The sequence below is a fragment of the Schistocerca serialis genome, chromosome 4, assembly GCF_023864345.2.
Source record: "Schistocerca serialis cubense isolate TAMUIC-IGC-003099 chromosome 4, iqSchSeri2.2, whole genome shotgun sequence".
Classification (NCBI taxonomy): domain Eukaryota; kingdom Metazoa; phylum Arthropoda; class Insecta; order Orthoptera; family Acrididae; genus Schistocerca; species Schistocerca serialis.
In genome coordinates, this window is record NC_064641.1 from 36730785 (window position 1) to 36755047 (window position 24263).

General features: G+C 43.6%; 1 protein-coding gene across 1 annotated transcript in view; it reads right to left on the minus strand.

Annotated features, from left to right (window-relative positions):
- Positions 1-24263, minus strand: part of LOC126474213 (aminopeptidase N-like) — a 163637-nt gene that overhangs the window by 51129 nt on the left and 88245 nt on the right. The window contains exons 6-10 of the mRNA XM_050101677.1: positions 22435-22737; positions 12699-12882; positions 12454-12610; positions 8678-8759; positions 2443-2623 (exon numbers count right to left, since the gene is read on the minus strand). Of these exons, the coding sequence (XP_049957634.1) occupies positions 2443-2623; positions 8678-8759; positions 12454-12610; positions 12699-12882; positions 22435-22737 (907 nt within the window). The remainder of the gene's footprint in view (positions 1-2442; positions 2624-8677; positions 8760-12453; positions 12611-12698; positions 12883-22434; positions 22738-24263) is intronic.

Sequence of the window (24263 nt, forward strand, 5' to 3'; positions counted from 1 at the left end):
TCGACTTTCGTGGTCGTGTCGAGTATGAGCGTGATGGGCCTCGTTTGCAGTGGTCATCCATCTTGTGTTTACGCAGAGGTATCACCGTGTTGAGCCTACAGTCCCACGATTTCACTCGGGAGTTGGCACCATCATCGTGTTGATACGTGACACCACCTAGGAAACGTTCGATCTGAAATATTGTGACTCTCTGCTGTTTTCATTACCTTATTATTCCCAAGAATGAAAGTAATGTATGCATAACAGTTATGTTCTTTTCTGAAATGGTCGGTAAATACCCAATCAGTATGTGTGCGCCTCATTAACATTAAAAACTGAACCGATTTATTTGCTCCATACCAATGGATAAGCCACATCTTCCCTTACCTTATTCCATTTAACATGTTTATTGACTTCGTTTTAATTTATATGTTTAGCCTTGTGAAGACTATATAGGTAAAGTACTTTTGTCTAGTTTCGCATACAAAATTATAAGTGCTTTGCACACCAGAATAATAAATCTAATATTACCATAACGCTTTTGAATGAAAGTAATGTATGCATAAAAGTTATTTTCTTTTCAGAAATGGTCTGTAAATACCCAATCAGTATGTGTGCGCCTCATTAACATTAAAAACTGAACCGATTTATTTGCTCCATACCAATGGATAAGCCACATCTTCCCTTACCTTATTCCATTTGACATGTTTATTGACTTCGTTTTAATTTATATGTTTAGCCTTGTGAAGACTATATAGGTAAAGTACTTTTGTCTAGTTTCGCATACAAAATTATAAGTGCTTTGCACACCAGAATAATAAATCTAATATTACCATAACGCTTTTCTCAAACCGTAAAAGGATTGTAAATATGGAGTATCGTTTTGACTGTTGTAACCACTCTTGCTCACGAATTAAAGCAGCATTTCATATCTTCGATTAGTACAGTTTTGAAAACTATTGTTGTCTTTTCTTTCTTTGAAAGTGAGAACCAGCCAAGTCCATACTCGTTTTTTACATACGGTTGTTGAGCCGGCCAACATATTACTTCCCCCTACATATGTCTCTCGTAATGACCATGAATAGAAAATTTGAGAAATTAAAGCCAATACAGTGGCTTACTGACAATCGTTCTTCCCTCGCGCTATTCGCGAGTGGAACAGGATTGGAGGGCTCAGTTAGTGGTACAAAAGGTACCCTCCGCCACACACCATTACGTGGCTTGCGGAGTATGATGTAGATGCAATTATGTAATATCAAAAGTAATTAAAATACATAATTATGTAATACGAAAAGTACTTAACAATAAGTTTCCCCAATGGAAAAAGTGTAGTGGTTGTGGGAAGTATATTCTAATTTGTGCGAAAAATTACAATTCACCGCGAAAGAAAACGAACTTGTGAAAGTAACTGAAACAATGAGAAAAAGCAGCTGTAGGTACAGAATATATTACATCTGCATATGTATGTTCTTTAATAAAATATTCTTGGGTTTCGAGCCGCATCAAGTGGTTAACTGCTGACGAGCTATCGGTAGAGATCTCCTCTGTCATTGTCAAATGGTTGACCGTCCTCTGAATGCCGTTGCCGCGCTTATACAGCTGCGCCGCCCTCAGTGACGTCACTGGTGCCTAGTCCAGCACCATATATGACCATGTTTTGGTTCCGGGACTCTGCCGAAAGCTCTAGGGCAGTTAACCTATTGATGCGGCTTGAAACCCGAGAACATTTTAGTAACCGATATCGCCACGAAAGCATGCATTCGTACATAACATACGTTCTCGTTTGAAACAGAGGTATCCTAAAATAACTAGCTTGCAAATCATCTTTTGTACTTTATAGACGGTTGAGACTATGCTGTGTTTTAATTCTTTTTGTGTATCAGTCTTTTCTATGCTTTTTATTTTGAGTTGTACTTTTTTTGTTTCACTCGATGAACAACTTGTATCGAACATTTACTGATATTTAGGTGATTTATGCTTAATTTGTAAATTATTGACAATTACAAGTCACTCCTGGGATAGAGCGCTCTTATATGGACATAACGTCAAATACTGCAGAACATACTGTACTCAGCTTAATAAAGTCCGAGGGTTTTTTAAGAAAGCAAATGCGGAAAAAAAGTTGGAGGTACCAGCTACATTCTTTTCCACATTCCGACATTCTAAGCACTACACTACTGTAGAGCCTTGCAGCTTACGCCTCGAAACTTCAACTGCCGTTACGCTTTTAGCGACACGTTTTGTAGTGGTCCTCAATACTCGAAGCAGCCTGTTTTCAGAGGACATACCTAGTAGTATAAAAGCTTTCAAACATGTTTTCCCCCACTTCTTAGAACACGATACTACCACGGAAGTCGATAGACGTCCCCGACAGTCGAGAATGAATATGCAGAAGTAGTGACGTTACGTAGAAGTGTTATCGAGGTGAATCCAGCGTCTCCCGAGGTGGGAAAGTCGAAGCACCTGTGATATGACAGCTGAACCGTCGGTGTAGTTCCTGGAGACGGAGATGAAAGGGAAGCCACCCTGTCGCACCCAGGGCAGCATGACCTCTTCTAGGTAGGTTCCCTCGGGCAGGTAAGAATCAGGCGTCACGTAATCCAGGGTCCTCAACAGGAGGCCGTCCGTCGCCGCGCTGAACATGCTATGGACAGATCACATTACATTACAGCAGATTCACTACTGCTCGTGAGGTGGCAGCAGAGCTAGTTACATTTCCACGGTGTTCTATATAAATTAAACACATGTTAAAAAGCTAAACATAACAGTGTGTGACGCTTGAAGGATAAGCATTATTTCCATGCACTGACCTATGTCAAGTGCTAACACGTTATGTGAACGTATTACCCGTTGCCTTTCGTCACGGCATCTTAGGTCAGCATATTCGGTTTAACGATTTTTCTGACGTTTTGCTGGTATCAGTATCTGGCATTGTCAAGGATTCACCCTTCATTGCTGGTGACGGACATTGGCCGAAGATCACGAGACGAACAACAGGCAATACATCAGTAAGTTGCCACGAAAGCTTCATCATTGTAGATTAGTATTTCGAGGACGGGTTACGACAGGTGGTTTCAATGTGACCTTACAGCGTTTTGAAAGGTTAACTTTAATTATAATCACCCTGTATGTATTTCACATGCCGCGCCAGCTTGCATTAAATTACAACTAACATTACGACGTCTGGCAACTCGAGACACTACCATCACTGCAATACACGTGTCGCGTTTTGAAGAGCAATATTTCTAAATTTTTGCGTTAAATAATTAGATGCTATCTACAGCACACTAAAGAACATCGGAAAGAGTTTTATCTCAACAGCTCTGTTTTTTTTTTTTTAATTTCTAGTTACTCAAGATTCTCACTGGTCACAGGTGCTGCGAAGTACACGTTTCGTTTGTCGATAATACTTAATTCTGTAATCAAATTTTGTACTACTGTACAGACAATGATTACTTAGTGATTGCGCCAAGTTTTTTGTTTACACTTCATCATAAAATTTATGCTCCGTGACTGAAGCAAAAAATTATTTTCATTGTACGTCAGCAAGTCATTTTAAACGATGCTCTGTTACTCTATTACAAAACTGATTACAGCGAATGCTGAGTGCTGAGGTGCCTGTCGGGCGGTTTTAGAATGTTTTTCACCTGACAGAGTATTTATTTAGTTAGTTGAAAACTAAGACCATTATTTTGTCATGGCGCTATGCAAGCAAATGATTTAAGACGTGTACTGTCCAACGAACAAGAGAAAAATGAATGCATATGAACCTAGCGGCAGTTACTGAAACTCGTAGGCGATGGTGGGGGAAGCAACATCATGCAAGAAAAACGTCTTTTAAATTTCGTAACTTACGCATAAGCTGCTGTGTGTGCAGTATAGTGCCTCCACGGGTAAGAGAACCTACGTGAGTGGTGGTGAGGGCATGCACATGTAAGTAATTCATGTCTGTGCAAAGGTAGGTCAAAATTATTGTGGACCACCTGCATCTGCTCACTCCTGATGTCTTCTCCGAAGGCGATGCCGTCATCCAGAAGGAGAACTGTCCTTGTGACAAGGCGAGAATCGTGTTGTAAATGTTTGATGAGAGTGTTGGCGAACTTAGGTAGATGCCTGGGCCTCCTTATTGGTCTGCTCTGAACTGAAGGAACACACCTGCGACGCTATCGTTCACCAGCTTGGCGCCCACAGACCAGAGGTCCGAATTTTACGAGAATTACGTGACTTGTGAATACGACCTCTTGGTTCAAATGGGTCTGTGCACTATGGGACTTAACATCTGAGGTCATCAGTCCACTAGACTTAGAACTACTTAAACCTAACTAACCTAAGGACATCAGACACATCCATGCCCGAGGCAGGATTCGAACCTGCGACTATAACAGCTGCGCGGTTCCAAACTGAAGTGCATAGAACCGCTCGGCCACAGCGGCCGGCAACACGAACTCTTGCTCATCAGGTGGGCCGTGGGTTTGCATATTAGATTGATGCTGGATCTATCACCCCAGTTCATACAAAATGATAGATTACCCCTTGAGGCAAGCATGACACATAGAAATAAACTGCCACGCGCGTCGAAAAACGTTATTTCATAAGTTTCTGAACTCGCCAGGTACATCGTCTACTGCTTGTGGTTGGAGGACCTGAGCATTTCAGTTGGATAATTTACTTTAATGGTTGCTCTCTTTGATCTCGTAAATTAATGTTTATTCAAACAATGTGTAAAATTACTCAAAACACCTTAACACTGAGCGAGGTGGCGCAGTGGTTAGCACACTGGACTCGCATTCGGGAGGACGACAGTTCAATCCCACGTCCGGTCATCCTGATTAGGTTTTCCGTGATTTCCCTAAATCTCTTCAGGCAAATGCCGGGATGGTCCCTTTGAAAAGGACCCGACTTCCTTACCTATCCTTCCCTAATCCGATGAAACCGATGTCCTTGCAGTTTGGTCTCCTCCCGCAAAACAACCCAACCCAACCCAACCCAACATAAACATCGAGGTTATGAAACAATCTGAGAGCGAATTTACACAACTAAAATAGAACAATGGTAAGGTAAGTGAATGTTTGTTAGGGTCGCCATCAGCATGATACTGGACAATTACGATTGAGATGGTGCCCACACACGTAAAGGACGCAAATTACATTTTCCCCCATGATTGCAAAACAGTATGAACCCGAACTGAGCACACAACAGATCGATAAATAAAGGAAGAACCACAAAGAAATATCACCAGGCGCGTGGGCTCCAATGAATTAAGTCGATAACGAAACAAAACGAGTTGTTACGGAAAAGATTCCTTTTGAAGCAAGAATTACACTCCTGGAAATGGAAAAAAGAACACATTGACACCGGTGTGTCAGACCCACCATACTTGCTCCGGACACTGCGAGAGGGCTGTACAAGCAATGATCACACGCACGGCACAGCGGACACACCAGGAACCGCGGTGTTGGCCGTCGAATGGCGCTAGCTGCGCAGCATTTGTGCACCGCCGCCGTCAGTGTCAGCCAGTTTGCCGTGGCATACGGAGCTCCATCGCAGTCTTTAACACTGGTAGCATGCCGCGACAGCGTAGACGTGAACCGTATGTGCAGTTGACGGACTTTGAGCGAGGGCGTATAGTGGGCATGCGGGAGGCCGGGTGGACGTACCGCCGAATTGCTCAACACGTGGGGCGTGAGGTCTCCACAGTACATCGATGTTGTCGCCAGTGGTCGGCGGAAGGTACACGTGCCCGTCGACCTGGGACCGGACCGCAGCGACGCACGGATGCACGCCAAGACCGTAGGATCCTACGCAGTGCCGTAGGGGACCGCACCGCCACTTCCCAGCAAATTAGGGACACTGTTGCTCCTGGGGTATCGGCGAGGACCATTCGCAACCGTCTCCATGAAGCTGGGCTACGGTCCCGCACACCGTTAGGCCGTCTTCCGCTCCGCCCCAACATCGTGCAGCCCGCCTCCAGTGGTGTCGCGACAGGCGTGAATGGAGGGATGAATGGAGACGTGTCGTCTTCAGCGATGAGAGTCGCTTCTGCCTTGGTGCCAATGATGGTCGTATGCGTGTTTGGCGCCGTGCAGGTGAGCGCCACAATCAGGACTGCATACGACCGAGGCACACAGGGCCAACACCCGGCATCATGGTGTGGGGAGCGATCTCCTACACTGGCCGTACACCACTGGTGATCGTCGACAGGACACTGAATAGTGCACGGTACATCCAAACCGTCATCGAACCCATCGTTCTACCATTCCTAGACCGGCAAGGGAACTTGCTGTTCCAACAGGACAATGCACGTCCGCATGTATCCCGTGCCACCCAACGTGCTCTAGAAGGTGTAAGTCAACTACCCTGGCCAGCAAGATCTCCGGATCTGTCCCCCATTGAGCATGTTTGGGACTGGATGAAGCGTCGTCTCACGCGGTCTGCACGTCCAGCACGAACGCTGGTCCAACTGAGGCGCCAGGTGGAAATGGCATGGCAAGCCGTTCCACAGGACTACATCCAGCATCTCTACGATCGTCTCCATGGGAGAATAGCAGCCTGCATTGCTGCGAAAGGTGGATATACAGTGTACTAGTGCCGACATTGTGCATGCTCTGTTGCCTGTGTCTATGTGCCTGTGGTTCTGTCAGTGTGATCATGTGATGTATCTGACCCCAGGAATGTGTCAATAAAGTTTCCCCTTCCTGGGACAATGAATTCACGGTGTTCTTATTTCAATTTCCAGGAGTGTAGATTGCAGGAAAACTTGTATACTAGTGTGTGAGACGGGTAGACAGAGTTATGGAAACTAAATATAGAAACCGGGGTGAAGTTCTTTTCTGCTCACTATATCGCCGATTGCCAAAGGCGGGAGCGCGCGTTGCAAATGCGGTCTACCGTGATTGTTGGCGGGTGAGGTTGCTGCGGCAAGTCGCGGTGCGCCGAGCTAACTGTTGTTGGGGCTGAGCCGACGTGATGCGACTGCGAATCAAGGATCTCATCATGCTCCTCATTACTGATCGTGGATATGAGTAAGTTCACAGTGAAACTTCGAAGACTTGCAGAATCCTGAAGTCAATGAAAAACACGTATGATGGCGTAGTTCAGAGTAAAACCACAAAGTAGAAGTTCGGATTAGAATCGCGAATGCCTCTCTCAGTTTTGGTAGCTTTCCTTCAGACCTCAGAAAAGCACCCTGCACAGTCATTTGCAGCCAGTCCAAGAAAGGGACTAGGTGCTCTTCCAGTCAGAATCAGGAAGTCCCTTCACAGGCTCCCAACATAAAGTTAAAGATGTGCCCGCCAAAGACATACTTGTGTATGGAAACAGGAAACGAGTGTCTCCCTTTCTTAAGTCTAGACTTGATAGTCGGAAATTCTGAAAATTTTGTTGGGCTTCGCACGGTACCCTCACGACAGAAGGAAGTTCAAAAATTTGGAGACACGAATGGCTGCATATTTTGCTTGAGAAAAAGTGTCTGGAGACCGCACACAGAAGGACAATGGGAAGTTGACAGCTAAGTCCTCCACTCGAAGTTTACTAAGAAGCAGGGTTCTTCTATAGAGAACACCAGTCTTCCTTCCCACTGCTCATTGTCCAAGGAAGTTGGGCTAGGGGGTAATCTCTGCCCGCCGCTATGGCCGAGTGGTTCTAGGCGCTTCAGTCCGGAACCGCGCTGCTGATACAGTCATAGGTTCGAATCCTACCTCGGGCATAGATGTGTGTGTTGTCCTCAGGTTAGTTAGGTTTAAGTAGTTCTACGTCTAGGGGACTGATTACCTCAGATGTTAAGTCCCATAGTCCTTAAAGCCATTTGATCCATTTGATAATCCCTGAAAGGCTCGCCCGACTGTCCATGCCCTCCGCTAGCGTAGGCCTACAGTCTGAGTGACCGCTAGCTCTTACAGAGCGTGCGAAAATTTCACCTGTTCTTGACCCAGCGAAGAGGAACTGCCCCGGTCAATGCCAGAAGCATTATTAGAGAAACTACCATAGGAATGAAATCTTAGATTACATACAGAGGAGTGGCTTACCAACACTGCTAAACGACACCCCTTAACCACTCATGTAGTCGGTGAGCAACACAGTAAAAACCGAATCGTAAAGTAAATGAAGCAAGAGAATCTCGTGGGAAATTCAGCATGCGAATAGGAAAAATGTGAGGAGAGAGGCATGACAATGGTTGCCACTTCGCAATGTCTGGTGTTATATGCCTCCAAAAATCACCCAAGGACTTTTCAAATGCGTGCGACGCAGATCGATGTTGTATTGCGTTACAAAAGTCGAACATCACGATATCAAGTAGGTGCTGATAAACGTTTTGCCTCATCTGTGCACAGAGGTAGATATTCCTGACTCGAGTTTTGCCGCAAAGACGCCCTTGTACACTGAATGAAGTAGCTAAAGAGTTAAACTAAAGTACAATAAAATATTTAAACAAACAGTTTTCAAAGTTTCTGCGTGCACACGACCCCTGAAGTGGACATACTCATTAAATCACAATACAGTGTAAACGTACTAGTATTAGCCACTTTACAGGACTTCACAGTTAAAGAAATGAAACCATGTGAATCAAGAAAAGTAGAATATAGAATAACTCTTAGGGCTGCATCACGTCCGTAATTTTGTAATGTACATTTTTTTTAAAAAAGGTTATGTTATATCCAGGGTCAAGAAAATTTATTACCAATTTTTGAGTGGTACTTACTTGTTTCTGAGGTAGTTGGAGAGGCCTCTGAAGAACGCATCAGATCCCATGACGTTCTCTATCATCCAGATTATTGATGCACCTGCCACAAACACAGATTATGTTTCGATGGAACAGCGTACTTTGTCAGCAAAAATCAACTAAGGCAGCATGGTCAACAATTCTTAATTAAGCTATAATTACTGCATGTGCTGTAAACGCCTCAAGAACAGTTCATATTGTTCATAGTGTAGATCCACCATTTCGTTCTAATGTGATAATCTTCATTACAGGTTTATATTTCAGTTGCACACAAATCTACACAGCCACCTGCTACTGTCACATCGCCGGCCGGGGTGACCGATCGGTTCTAGGCGCTACAGTCTGGAACCGCGCGACCGCTACGGTCGCAGGTTCGAATCCTGCCTCGGGCATGGATGTGTGTGATGCCCTTAGTTAGGTTTAAGTAGTTCTAAGTTCTAGGGGACTGATGACCTCAAACGTTAAGTCCCATAGTGCTGAGAGCCATTTTTGCACTGTCACATTTTTAAAGCCAGCGAGACAGTGGCGCCATCCAGCCACCTATCATCAGCTCCAACGGCAATCCGCATGTGTGTCATTTAAGCCGACATCCGGAATATTCGGAAATTTCAGCTCAGATTTTCAGGTCGGAGATCACAACGGCATATCATGCAACGAAAAGTCAACAATATTCATGAACAATCTCACATAATAGAAAACACATCGGATAAGACGGAACGCAATTTTTATTTTCAGAATGGTTGACTACATCAGAGCGAGGTCTTCGATCAACACCGCCAAGCGGTAGTTCGTACTAGATTATTATTTGCAACAAGGTCGGAGGTGTTCATACCACAGTTGCGGACTAAGGTCGACTTGCCTCTCAGTTTCAGCACATTTCTTAGACATGTCACGGAAATTTTTTAATGCTTACGTGCTGGTACAGCTACTTCTCTTTTTTCCAAAGGCTTCTTTAATTTGCCTGTAGGCGTTGTCTAGCTTTCTCCTAGTTATACATGGTTCTATAGACTTACATTTCTCCTGCAGCCATTGGGAAGAGTTGAAAAGTGGAAGGACTTTGCAAGGGAAATGAAACAAATATTGTAGGTAGGGAAGATGGTGCAGATGAGATAGGAGATACGATATTGCGAGAAAAATTTGACAAAGCACTGAAAGCCATAAGACGCAATAAGGCGCCTGGAGTAGGCGATATTCCCCCAGAACTGCTGATATCCTTGGGAGAGTCAGCCATGACCAAACCATTCCTCTTGATGTAGAGGCTATATGAGACAGGAGAAATAATCTCAGACTTCAAGAAGAATCTAATAATAACAGTTCCAAAGAAAGTAAGTCCTGACATGTGTGGATATTACAATACTGTTAGTTTATTAAGTCACGGTTGCAAAATATTGATACGAATTATTTACAAAAGAAAGGAAAAACTGGTATAAGTCGACCGCAGGGAAGATCATTGCGGAGTTCTGGAGAAATATTGGAATACGTGAGGCAACACTGACCCTATGACTTACCTTAGGTTAATGAAACGTAAACCTATATTTATAGCATTTGTAAACGTACAGAAAACTTTTGACACTGTTTGACTTGAATGCATTCGTCAAATTTCTGTCAGCAGCAGAGGTAAAATAGGGGAACGAAAGGTTATTTATAACTTGTACAGAAACCGAAGGGCAGTTATAACAGTCGTACAGCATGAAAAGGAAGCAGTGGTTCAGAAGGGAGTGAGACAAGGTTGTAACCTATCCCAACAGTTATTCAGTCTGTACAGTAAAGAAGCTGTGAAGCAAAGCAAGGAGAAAGTGAAAGTGAATTGCAGTTTAGGGAGAAGAAAAAAAAAATTATATCAATACTTGTCGTCACTTTCTTGAGTAATTACGTGATCGTCAACACGCAGTGTGGTGTTCATGTACTGTTGGCCTCCTAATTCGATTCTCGTAGTGTATTTCGATGAACGCCGTTTTCCGATCTACTGGCGATTATTATACATTGTATTGTTCCGAAAGTAATGGAAATAAAAGGTTGTAGTCTGTAACTTACGTGCAAGCGGGTGAAGAAGCATGATAACCAAACCAAGAGATAATCCATAGGTCGCTCTATACTTATTTCCATCCACACTCATTAATTTTACGTGCACTCAGGAGATCCATAGTGCGCTATAGGTCTTTACAAACGTCGTGGCAACTGACTCATCTGTCGCGAGGTTACACCAATGTGTTTGAGACATGCAAGCTCAGTGCTTACTAGGCACTGTATTGCTGCTTGAGGAAAGTCTTCGCTGCCAATTGTCGTATTCGCAAGTCTGCCTATCCCGTGTGTGGAAATACTACAATGCAATGGCTGGATTGCATAAGGAAGACTGATAGGTACTTTCCTGCATAATAGGAGATTTTTCGTCTTTCTCCAGGGCAAGAAGAGCAGGTGGAGATATCAGAGGAATGGCCTACCTCAGGAAAGCGTCCTCGCTCCAGCTCTGTATATTATATATACAAATGACCAACCAGTGCCAAACATCACGCGCCAATTTATATATGCCGATGACACTGCACTTGCAGCCCAAGGTAACAATTTTATAGATGTAGAGGAGAAATTAATCAGTACCTTGGAAGCTCTCTCCCAGTATTATGAGGCAAACCACCTAAGGCCGAACCCTTCCAAGACGCAGGTCTGTGCATTCCATTTAAAGAACAGGGAGGCAAATCGTGAATTAAATGTGATATGGAGAGGTGAACGTCTCGAGCGTTGTAAAACGCCCACATATCTTGGTGTCACGTTGGATCGCACACTGACCTACAAACATCATTGTAATGCTACAAGGGAAAAAGTCTCAACTAGAAACAACATCATCAGGAAACTAACCAGCGGATCCTGGGGTGCAAACCCAAAAGTCCTGAGAACTTCAGCCCTTGCGCTCAGCGTGTCAGCCGCGGAATACGCCGCTCCAGTATGGGCTGCATCAACACAAGCGAGAAAAGTTGATGTCGCGGTGAATGAAATGGCACAGATTGTTACCGGATGCTTGAGGCCAACCGCAGTGCACAAGATGTACTTAATGATGGGGATCGTACCGCCAGCATACGACGTGACATCGCTGCCGAAGCCGAAAAAACCAAACAAGAAAAGGACACGCGTCACCCTTTATATGGATACCAGCCTGCTGACCGACGGCTTTGTTCGAGGAAGAGTTTCCTGTAACGTACCCGAGCCCTGGAAGGGTCGGCGCAGAGAATCGTTTGAAAAGATGAGAAATCGACCTGAGAAACCCCCATAAAGATGTAAGAGAAGAACTGCCGCCTGGTGGAGACGTACCATACACAGTCTGGAGAACCCTAAACCGTATGAGGGCAGAAGTGCCTAAGTGCAAGACAAACCTGCAGCAATGGGGTTTCCTAAAAGAGAATGAGAACACTCTCTGTGTGGTTCTGTCCAGGATCCTCAACACTTGCTTATCTGTCCATACTTAGACCAGCCCTGCACAATGAATGACTTATGGGAGGCAAATGACAAGGCGATATTGGCTGCTGATTTTTGGAAGTCGGAAGTCTAGTTCCGGACACGGAAAGTAATTATAAGGAAGGACAGAACGCTGCCTGCTTGACATGTATAGATAACACATGCTGCAGTTGTGGACATACCTGTTACTATGTACACTTTTTTTAATAGTCATCAGATGAATTGGAGTAAATTGAAATTCACTTATATAAATTTCCACTTACTCAAAAAGAAGAAGAATCAAAGCAATATTTTCCTATAAATTTTACCCTTCTGGTAAATGTTGTAATCCATGAAGGCCTGGTCAGCTGTGATGTTGGGGTTCTTGGTGAGTGGGTACTCTTCGCCGCTGACGTCGGCCGTCATGGCGGTCTGCAGCAGAGTGGTCACCGCGAAAACCTCGCGCTGGCGCCACGTGGGCTCCACCTGCGCACACAGACACACGTTAACACTCTCTGCGACCGCTGTGAAAACACGCGTCGTGAGAGCTCAACCGCAGCGCGTGGGAACTCACCACATCGGTAGCGATCCACTGGAAGTAGGTGGCGAAGCCCTCGTTGAGCCAGAGGACGTTCCACCAGTCGCAGGTGACCAGGTCTCCGAACCACTGGTGGGCCACCTCGTGCTGGATGGTGCCCAGAGATTGCTCCTTGGTCGCCTCCGACGTGTAGTTCTCCAGCACCAGGAGGCTGCCCTGCCTACAGAAGGCACCGCATTGTCGTCCACTGTACCGCCAACGCTCACAGGGCGTCAGCACCTACATCTGTCTACATGTGCGTCTAAGTGTACATCCATGTACTGACCAGGGTGGAGGGAACATAGTGTAGAGGCGAATGTTCTACCTATAGGATAGTGTACCTACGAACACGTGATAACATATTGTACATTACAGACATAAATATTCAGAAAACGTGAAAACTATGACAAAACGAAAATGCATATTTGTTACCGTTTGGAAACGATACTGCGTATAATGCCTGTAAAATTTCAGAAACAGTTACATGAAAATAACTGAGTTTTGTGAAAATGCCTTTGTTTGTATCTGCCAATCATCTTGAATCAGTTAGCACTATTAGTCAGACTGTAATCTGTTACAGTTCAGCCGTACACGTGGAATATTAAAATCTATAAACAATGTTTACATTTCAAGAGGAAACCGAAAGAAATCGTGTTTAGTAACTACAGCAGTCGAAAACACTCTAAGAAAAGAAGGCACTGCAGCATGAATTTCGACTCAAACAATGTTCAGTCTGAATCAAAAATTCAAATAAATGACTTTCATTACTAATAAGCTCATATGTGTTTCACACTGAGCAAAATGTGAAGTACGAAGTTACACAAGCCACCAGTTATGGATTTTGATTCCATTCCTCACTAGGCAGTGACACTGCTAAAGGTAGGCTATACTTTAGTTGATGTCAAGTATCTAAGAAACGGGAGACTTCCCATGACAGTTCCAGACTAACATTATCATCTCATTAGCGAAGAAGGCATGTGCACACATATATGGAGAGTACCAGACGATAATCGTCTAGCAAATCATAATTTCCTGTCCAAAATACACACTAGAATAGGTAGAGAAAAAGATTAGGTAATAGCCGAAGAACACTTTCATTACTTTAGAAGAGAAGTCCTCTGGCGTATCTGTGACCATGTTTGGTCATAATAAATTTTGTTTTTGTCACCAAAATATTTATTTTATATTTCACTCGTCATGATCGTTTCGATATCGTGACCACCATACCTGTGGTACAAAATTATAACACGCTGCATAATAAGTTGCTAATTGATCCATCTGATGGCGACTAGAGAGAATCTCACTGAACTAAAATAAATAAATGTCGTGTGGTTAGGACCCTACGACGGGTAGACCGTTCGCCGGGTGCAAGTCTTTCGATTTGACGCCACTTCGGCGACTTGCACGTCGATGGGGATTAAATGATGATGATCAGGACAACACAACACCCAGTCCCTGAGCGGAGAAAATGTCCGACCCAGCCGGGAATCGAACCCGGGCCCTTAGGATTGACATTCAGTCGCGCTGACCGCCTTTTTTTCTCATGTTGCTCGGTATTGTTCGTTGCGTTTGGTCTGGGCGGATGTCATAAGACATCCGTTCATGCTGATCATCGATTCCTTTCCTCATTTTTTTTTTATTACAGAGGGCGAGCAGCTCTCTGACTGAACACGATGAGCTACTGTGCCGGCAGCACTCAGCTACCGGGGCGGGCCTCACTGAACTGCCCAGTATTGACGAGGGAAGGTAACAACGGTATCGGTATCAACTGTCCCTCAATTGGAACTTCAGATGGCTCCCATCTAAACAAGGGATATCTGATAAGTGAAGAGATCTCCTTAGATGGCAAAGGGCCTCGATATGGCGAATTTATTATATTTTCTGTTTACTATTTAATTATATATGATAGCTTCTGGGAAAAGGTTAACCATGTGTCGAGATATGAAAAGTGGTAATAAATTAAAAACTACATGGACAGCATTATGCTAAAAATGATAGACTAGTTATTGATAAAATGTGAGAATTGATAAAATGTGATTGAGAATAGCTAAGAAAATTATTTTACGTAGTAACAGGTTTGAAACTGAGGGAGCTTATTACGAGCTGGGAAAGGTGTTCCAGACTCATTAGTTTCCCAAACTTTTTATTGTCTACGACAATTTCCAGCTTTAAAAAAAGTTAAGGGTGGATGTGTCTAACACATGTGATGTAATGGGTAAAGAGTGTTCTTAATATGGCGCAGCATGCACAAGGCCTCTAGTCCGGTGGAAGGAAGTGCAGCTTACAGCTCGGCATTTTGCTGACATGCGACAACGCCATCCACTTGGAAACAACATCCTTGCATGCTATTGGTTAAACAAGAGTTCACTACATAAAATAGCACAAAATCTCCTTTTCTGTGGGTGGCTAAAAGGCTCGAGGTCCATGGAACTCTTCTATCCCTGACGTTTCGTCCAAGGCTACGTTGGACATCTTCGGAGGTGCTCCTGGTTGTGCTGAGTCTTTCCAACTGACGAGTCGGACGTCGAAGAGCAGCATAATACCGTGGAAAATGGGCGTGACAAGGTTTATCTCTGCTATCACGTGAAATCCAGACCACGCCCACTTTCCTTTGTCTGCTTAGCTAGCACTGACAATTAGGTGTTTTAAGGTACAATGCATTGTCGAGCTATCAAGATATGAATAGCGATTTTTACCAAAATAGGAAGGGAACAGAAACCTTTATTGCGACAACCTATAGAAAAAATCATAGCGTCATCATGAGTTAATGTAAAACTGCTGGAACGCCGCTCTCAGATTAAGATGAAGTGCGGCACAAACGTATCACGTTTTCCTCAGAATATATAATACAATTAATTCTATTATTTTACAAACGTTTGCTGTCCTTACCAAGCTCAAAAAATGCAACGGTTCTTCTAAAGTATAAAACAATGTAAATTGTAGTTTCAGATTAATGTAATACCTATTAAAAATCAATAAAATAAATATTTACAGACTTAATGCCATGCATTAAAATAATATACACGCTATGGCATAATTTTTACAGATCACATGCTGTTGAAACAATATCAAATACATTATTGTTAGGTAAGTGATGGCTGTAACTGTTGCACTTCAGCCTGACGAAGGTAAAGTGAACAAAGCACATGCGAAGTATACGTGCAATGAAATAATACGAAACCATTATAATTAACAGTCATACAAAAGTCAATTAAATAAGAACGCTATACGATTGTGCCTCTTCCTCTACAAAGCAAAGTAGTCAGCCAGCGGTTTCACGATAATTTACGTTTAACAGTAATAACGGTGAAACGAAAGAAGAAAGACCAAGAAATCTATGTTGTGTACGTCACATTTGGGAGTATTAAGATCCATGCACTAGATATTACTGCGTTGCTCGTGTCACTACTAAGTGGGAGACACACGAAACCACACGGCTGCGAAGCGTCTGTCAACCTAACCAATTGGTCAGAAAGCGAATTGGAAGGCCAAGAGACTAAGTAAGGACTTATACACAAAGAAGCAACCAGCGATTAAGCTTAAAAAATGGCATTGCAGCTAGATTTGAATTCGGAAGAAGAGTTAATAGAGCTGTTGTCTTTCAGCCACTCTGTTTACCACGTTTATCAAAGACTAGGTAATGAAGATGCTAGAAGTAGTGTGTATAGGAAAAAGAAGTATGTTTAGGAGGCCACAAGATCAACTGCGTCAGATTTTCTGATGACACTGTACTGTTTGAAGGTAGAACAATATGTTTTCAAAGAACACCGTGCAGTCTTTAAGAAGCATTGCAAGAGAAAAGAACTGAAATTAATACAAATTAAACTAAGATGTATAGCGCATGACAAAGAAAATATGAAAGTGAAAACAACAGAAGGTCAAGTTGAACTTATTGCACTGTAAGAGAAAGTGTCGTACCTGGAGGATATTGTTTACAGAAAGACATGTTATTTCCTCATCGGTGTTTCAGTGTAGAGACCAATTTTAGAATCACATGAAGGAACATGCACAACAAGCCAGCATAAGCATTTTCTGTTGTTTTTATAGTTGTGAGATATGAGGTTGTGTACTGTGTAGCCTTTGTAAATATTATGAGTCCCACACATTAAATGCCGTGTGATATACATATTAAAGCTATTTAGAAGATATTTATGACTGTGTACGCTTCCGCAGCTAGAGTCAGTTAGCATGAAAGTTTTATGATTATGGTACCGCATCATATTGTAAAAACTAACGGTTTCCAGATGGTCGCAGTGGCTTTCTTCTGGGTCTGCTCTTGGAGTACAGAGTTTTATCGTAAGGAAAACTCTGTATATTCGTAAAACTGGCTACAAACCGTGTGGACAGTTAAGCCATACTTCGCCAGTCATGCACCATTTTGCACATCGAATTGAAAGGTCTTCTACCATGGGACACATGATATTGCCAAATGAACAAAGTTCCTTTAATGACTTCTGCAATTTTCCCAATCTCGACAATGGATATTTGTGTTAGTTACCAATGGCTTATATTTCAAAATGTTTCTATCTTGTAACTGGTTTTTGAGAATACTTCTTCCCACATACTGATTATTGGCTTGAAGCAGAGTAAAAATGTAACACATTATTTATAAATTACAAATTGAGAAGATTTTCTCGATTGCAGTATTATTTAATTTTAATAGAATATTTGTTCCTGGATGGATGAAAATGTTGTATGTTTTAACAGTTTTTCACATTTAGAAAAACCTTGCTTTTCCGGAATCGTTTTTGTAATTTCAGAAAAAAATGCAGTACACATAAACTGAATGTTGTCATTTCAGAATGGCATAAGAAAATATATTAGACTTCTATTACAGAGCCAATGTCTGAGAAGTGCTCCACTATACAACACTCTCCCCCAACAGATATTTTGGGTGCTTGCTAGCTGCTAACCAGGCTAGTGAAAAAGAAATAAGATGAAGAACTGTAATGGAAAAGTTAGCTCTCTTGAAAAGAAGCTTTTGTGATGCAGTAAAGTTGGATTGGGGTTCAGGAAAATGTTGGTCAAGTGCTTCAGGTGGGGTGCTTATCTGTGACGGGTGGACATTGAAGGAAAGAAAAACAGACAAGATAGAAACATTCGAGATGTGGGTTTTGTGGAGGATGGAAAAAGTAAAATAGGTAGATAAAGTGAAAAGCAGTGAAGTAATGGAAATGATACAGGAACAAGGAACTTTCTTAAAACTGGTTAAGAAAAGGAAAGGAAACTGCGTGGGGCAAATACTCCAGGGAAAAGGAATTCTAAAAACACCTACGGAAGGTAGAGTGGACGGAGAGAACAAAATAGGAAGGAACAACACGCATTGTTATTGCGGTGTATTATTTCAGTACTATAATTATTTATTATTATTATTATTATTATTATTCCAGTTGTATAAGATGCAAGCAGTCTCAGGATCAAATGAAGATAGGAATGGTGACAGGAACCTGTGAATGGTTAGAATAACTTATGATGATGTTAACAGTGGATATGTTACTGTTTTATTCTCAATATAAGGATATGATGGAAATGTGTTAATGGTTTCAGAATAAGATTTGAGGGGATCTGCAATCAGTTTAGCTGTGACCCAGAACTAGAAAAATTCTGCAAAAACAGAAGCAAGTACAATATTCCTTAATCAGATTTGGTAGCCGGATTGTCTACTCTACGAGGACCGATCAAAAAGATTGCGTTTGAGGGCGTTGTTACACGAACCTCTGCATCTACATCATACTCCGCAAGCCACCTAAGGTGTGTGGCGGAGGGTACTTACAGTGCTACTATATAATCCCTCCGAATAGAGCGTGGGAAGAATGATTGTTGGTAAGCCTCTGTATTGGCTCTAATTTCTCGAATTTTCTCCTCGTGGCCAGTACGCGAGATGTATGTGGGGCTAACTAATATGTTGTTCGACTCCTCCTGAAACGTACTGTCCCGAAATTTCAATAGTAACTCTCTCAATGATGCACAACGCCTCTCTTATAACGACTGCCAGTGTATTTCGTTTAGATTCTCCGTAACGCTCTCTCGCCAGCTTAACGACTCCCTGACGAAACGCGCCGCTCTTCGTTGGATCTTCTCTAACTTCTCTGTCAGTCCTATCTGGTAGGGATCCCAGATAGATGAACAATACTAAAGAATCGGGCGAAAAAGCGCCTAATAAGCCACTTCTGTCGTGGATGAGTTACATTTCCTTAAGATTCTTCCGATGAATCTGAGTCTGGCGCCTGCTTTACCCACTGTTCTAAATGGACATTCCACTTAAGGTTGCTCTGGATAGTTACGCCTAGATATTTTACGGCAGACGCTGTCTCCAGCTGTTTGTCATAAATAGTGTAGCTGTACAGTAGTGGATTTCTTTTCCTATGTATGCGCATTATGTTACATTTATTTACGTTCAGGGTGGACTGCCGCAGCCTGCACCATTCATCAGCTCTCTGCAGCTCGTTCTGCAAAATCTTACTTTCTTCTGGCGTTGCTACTTTGATATAGACAACTGCATCATCTGCAAATAGCCTTAAAGAGCATCCGACGCATTCTATTAGGTCATATATTGTAAACAGCAGCGATCCTATGCCACTTCCCCACTTCCCTGTGGTACTCCGGATATTACCTTTACATCTGTGGTTTTAATTGCGTATAGAGCGACGTGTTGAGTTCTATCTGCAAGAAAGCCTTGAATCCAGTGGCAGGTCTTCTCCGATACTCCGTAAGCTTGTATGTTTGGTGTCAAATGGCTCACTGAAATCAAGGAACACGGCATCAAACTGAGCGCCGTTGTCCACTGCGCTGTGGATCTCATGGAGGCACAGAGCGAGCTGAGTTTCGCAGGATCTCTGTCTGCGGAATCCACGTTGATTTTTATAGAGGAGCTGTTAATTTTCCAAAAACGTCATAATTCTTGAGCAGAAAATATGTTCCAAATTCTACAACAGATTGAAGTCAACGATATAGTTCTATAGTTGTGTTGACCTGTCTTACGGCCTTTGTTAAAAACGGGAATGACCTGCGCCCGCTTTTTTCCAGTCGTTAGGTATCTTTCGTTGCTCAAGCGATCTACGATAAATTACTGCTAGAAGGGGAGCAACTTCTTTCGCATAATCTTTATAGAATCTTACAGGTATCTCATCTTGTCCTGAAGCTTTTCCGCTACTAAGCGATTGTAGCTTGCTTTTCAATTTCGCTATCGGTTATCTCAGTCTCTGCCATTTCGATGTTCGTGCGGCGATTGAAAGGAGGGACAGTGTTATGGTCTTCCGCGGTGAAACAACTTCGGAAGACCGAATTCAGTATTTTGGTCTCTTCTCTATTACCTTCCCTCCCGTTGCCAGTGTGGTCGCTGAGAGAATGAATAGATGATTTTGACCCACTTACTGATTTTACATACGACCAAAATCTCTTAGGGTTTTTACTCAGGTAGTTCGACAACGTCTTACCCTCAAAATCATTGAAGCTTCTCTCATTGCTCTTCTTAGGCTCATTTTCCCATCCTTCAGCTTTTGTTTGTCAGCTAGGTTTTTACTGCTCTTGAATCTGAGATGAAGTGCTCTTTCTTTACGTAGCGCTTTTCTAACACTGCTATTAAACGGTGGTGGATCTTTCCCTTCCCTTACACCCTTACTCGGAACATACTTGTGTAGGGCATATTGAACGATGCCTTTGAATTTTTTCCATTTGTTCTCCACACCTTAGTCCTCATCACCGAATATTTGATGCTGACTGCTGAGATATTCTGAAATTTGTATCCTGTCACCCTTGCTGAGCAAGGACCTGTCGTCATTGATGCTGTCACAGCCTCATGGTTACTGACACCTTCCTCTACGTTAACTGGTTCAATAAGTTCAGGTCTGTTTGTTGCCTTGAGGTCTAAGGCGTTACGCTCACGAGTGAGTTCTCCACCTATCTGCTCAAGGTAATTTTCGGACAAGACATCCACAACAATGCCACACGATTCCCTGTCTCTGCCATCAGTTTTGATGGCATAACTCTCCCAATCTAGACCTGGAAAGTCGAAATCAGCCCCTATTATAATGGCATGATCAGGAAAATTACTAATGCTATTCTGCAAGTTCTGTCTGAAGCGCTCTACAACTACAGATTCTGACCCAGGTGGTCTATGAAAGCATCCGATAACCATTTCTGATCGTTCTCTGATACTTAATTTCACGCAGATTAATTCACATTCGGAATCTGTGATAACCTCGCTAGGTTTTATCGATTTTTTACTGCAATAAACACGCCGCCTCCAATGGTGACTAACCTATCCTTACGATAAACATTCCAGTCTGAACTTAGGATTTCGTTGTCATTGAAGTCTGGTTTCAACCAGCTTTCTGTTCCCAATACTATCTGTGCATTATAACCTTCAGTAGGTGATACTAATTCTGGGACCTTTCCTTAGATGCTCCTGCAGTTTATTAAAATCATATTAATCTTCTCTATCTCTGATCTGCGAGGACCAAGATTCTCAGAGGTCGCTGTGGCTGATTTAACATGCAAATCGTCTTCGATCCCAAGGGTGGGGTAATCTAAAAAAGCCCCATGTGCATGCCACACGTACTCCCGCTACTCTAGTAGCCGCTTTCTGCGTGTAGTGCACGCCTGCCCTATTAATGGGAACCCTACAATTCCGCACCCAATACCGGAGGTCGAGATATTCCCATCCGATTCCATCGCAGAGTCTACTGCGTATGTGCGACGTAGCGCGATTCCAATGTGGGTATGTAAGCACCGACATCTAGGCAAGGCATTAGTGTGGCATTCGCGTCTCTCCAACGAGGTGTGGCAAATGTAAAAACTTGAACTACGAAGACGTTATTGCTTGATGCGTCCAAACATCTCCAGCGTGCTGTTAGTCTTTTCCTGGCTGCCGATGGGCAAACAACCGTAGACATCCATCGGAGAATCAAGAATGTCGAAAACACCCGTTATGGAATGGTGCGCCAAGTTCCGTGCTGGTCACGATTCGACACAAGACGGCGGTCGATCTGTGAGGCCAGCACCACAGTGCCTCGTAACGCAGAAGTTACGCCCACTCAAGTGGCAGACACTCGAGTATCCGCCCTGTAGTCCTGATCTCTCCTCGTGCCATTATCACGCCTTCTGTCCCTTAAGAGAGGCCTGGAAGGGTCAATCATGCCTGTCGGACGAGGACGTGCAACAGGCGGTTGCGGACTTCTTCGCGCAGCTGGACGCAGTCTTTTACCAAACGGGAATCCTCAGCCTTGTGCGTCGGTAAGATGGTTGACCCAATGCTCACTGATATTTTACCCGATTGGCGTGGCAGTTCCGGACAGTATGGCCTTCGAACGGAAACCTTTTGATAGCCCCTTATGTGTATTTCAAACTGGCTGCAAATGCCGCAGTCAATGAATGTTTTCAGAGCTAGTAAACCTTATTGAAAAGAATTAGTTCCTTAGGTTGGATAGCGTAATAAAACCTTCACTACATGAATTACTTCTTCAAATTAATCGTTATAAGTGTGCTTGCAGTCTGATATTGGGAAGTGAAAGAACATCCGTATTGAAGTGCACGTGAGGAGCACAATTTCTCCTTGTTTCCCTCTATAAATCTCTGGGATTTGGAAGTAAGACAGGATTTGCTCCTAGTCTTCCATGTTTGCCTCAATTAGATCTACAGCTGTACTCCTGTGCATGTGATCAGCTCCTCGCTATCCATTCGTCCCTCTTTGGAGCTCTGGTATACGAGTGTGGGACACAGTAGCCATACTCACGTGTAGGTGATGAGCCCCCAGTTCTCCATGCCCCCCTCTATGAAGCTCGGAATGGCCACATGGTCCAGCTTAGTCAGTGTGTAGGGCACGCCCACCAGCTGCTCCATCGCAGAGACGGTACTGGGCGTGATGATGCTGGAGTAGACGGCCTGGGGCAGCGTGCTGTCCACCGTCCAAATGGTCGTGGCCGGGTCAGAGGGCGACACCACGCTGGATGTGTTCAGCACGACCCAGGCCAGCAGGTAGGCGCTCATTGGGGGCGTCTCCTCGAACTGGAACGTGCGGAAGCCATCCTCGTCTAGGCTGGAATGAGAAAGCAGTGTAAGTTAATGTCGAGATCTACAGAACTTCGTACCATCAGCTCTATACGGCCAACAATTTGATAGAAACTTAAAGTAAACATATGGAAATTTCACAATAGCAGGTATCTGCAAAATAATGAATCCGCATAGGCACATAATCAATTCTGAAAATAATTCTAGACGGAAAAGTATCTTCAAGGAAAAAAAAAAAAAATACCAGAACACCTTAGACTTTGGAAATATACACCCACCGTGGCATTAGTTATACAACTTCTGATAGTACTGCAAATCTTATGAATGGCCTCCTCTGCCATGTAGAATCAAGAAGGGCCTTATAAATTCGAATATCTTCATTAAGTAGACCTGGTCCACTTGCTGGGAGGAGCACCTTTAGTTTCTCAAGCTGTAGAGGTACAGAGTGACAATTAGTGAACTAAAACTTCCTGGCAGATTAAAACTGTGTGGCGAACCGAGAGTTGGACTGGCGACCTTTGCCTTTCGCAGGCAAGTACTCTCCGAAATGAGCTATCCAAGCACGACTCACGACCCACCCTCACAGCTTGAATTCTGCCAGTACCTCGTCACGCACCTTCCAAACTTCACAGAAGCTCTTCTGCGAATCTTTCAGAACTAGCATATTGCGGGACATGGCTTAGCCACAGCCTGGGGGATGTTTCCAGAATTGGAATCTTCACTCAGCAGCGGAGTGTGCGCTGATATGAAACTTCCTGGCAAATTAAAACTGAGTGCCGGACCGAGACTCGAATTCGGGACCTTTGCCTTTCGAGGGCAAGTGCTCTACCAACTGAGCTACCCAAGCACGACTCACGACCCTCCCTCACAGCTTCAGTTCTGCGAGTACCTCGTCTCCTGCCTTCCAAACTACCAAGCTGTGGCTAAGCCATACCTCTGCAATATCCTTCCAGGATTGTTAGTTCTGCAAGATTCGCAGAAGAGCTTCTGTGAAGTTTGGAAGGTTGGAGACGAGGTACTGGCAGAATTGAAGCTGCGAAGGCGGGTCGTGAGTCGTGATTAGGTAACTCGAATGGTAGAGCACTTGCCCGCGAAAGGCAAAGGTCCCGAGTTCGAGTCTCGGTCCGGCACACAGTTTTAATCTGCCAGGAAGTTTCATATCAGCGCACACTCCATTGCAGAGTGAAAATCTCATTCTGGAATTAGTGAACTATTTGAAAAGAAACGTAAATTAGTTACAAACTGCCGCGTGCACACACTTTATTCAAACTGTAAACGTCACTACAGATATTCGGAGTTACGTTATGACTTGTTCGATATGCCTGCCGTCATTGGCGGTGATATGGCGCAGACGAATAGCGAAATTCTGCATGACTCGCTGAAGTGTCAATGACCTCATAAGCGGCTGTTTTCAGCTATGCAACGGGTAGGGGTTATTGCTGTACAGCTTGTCTTTAATATAGTTCCACAAAAAGGAACTGTATGTTTTCAGATCCGGAGAATATGGCGGCCAATCGGGGGCCATGTCAGTGGACTCTGGGTACCACACAGCCA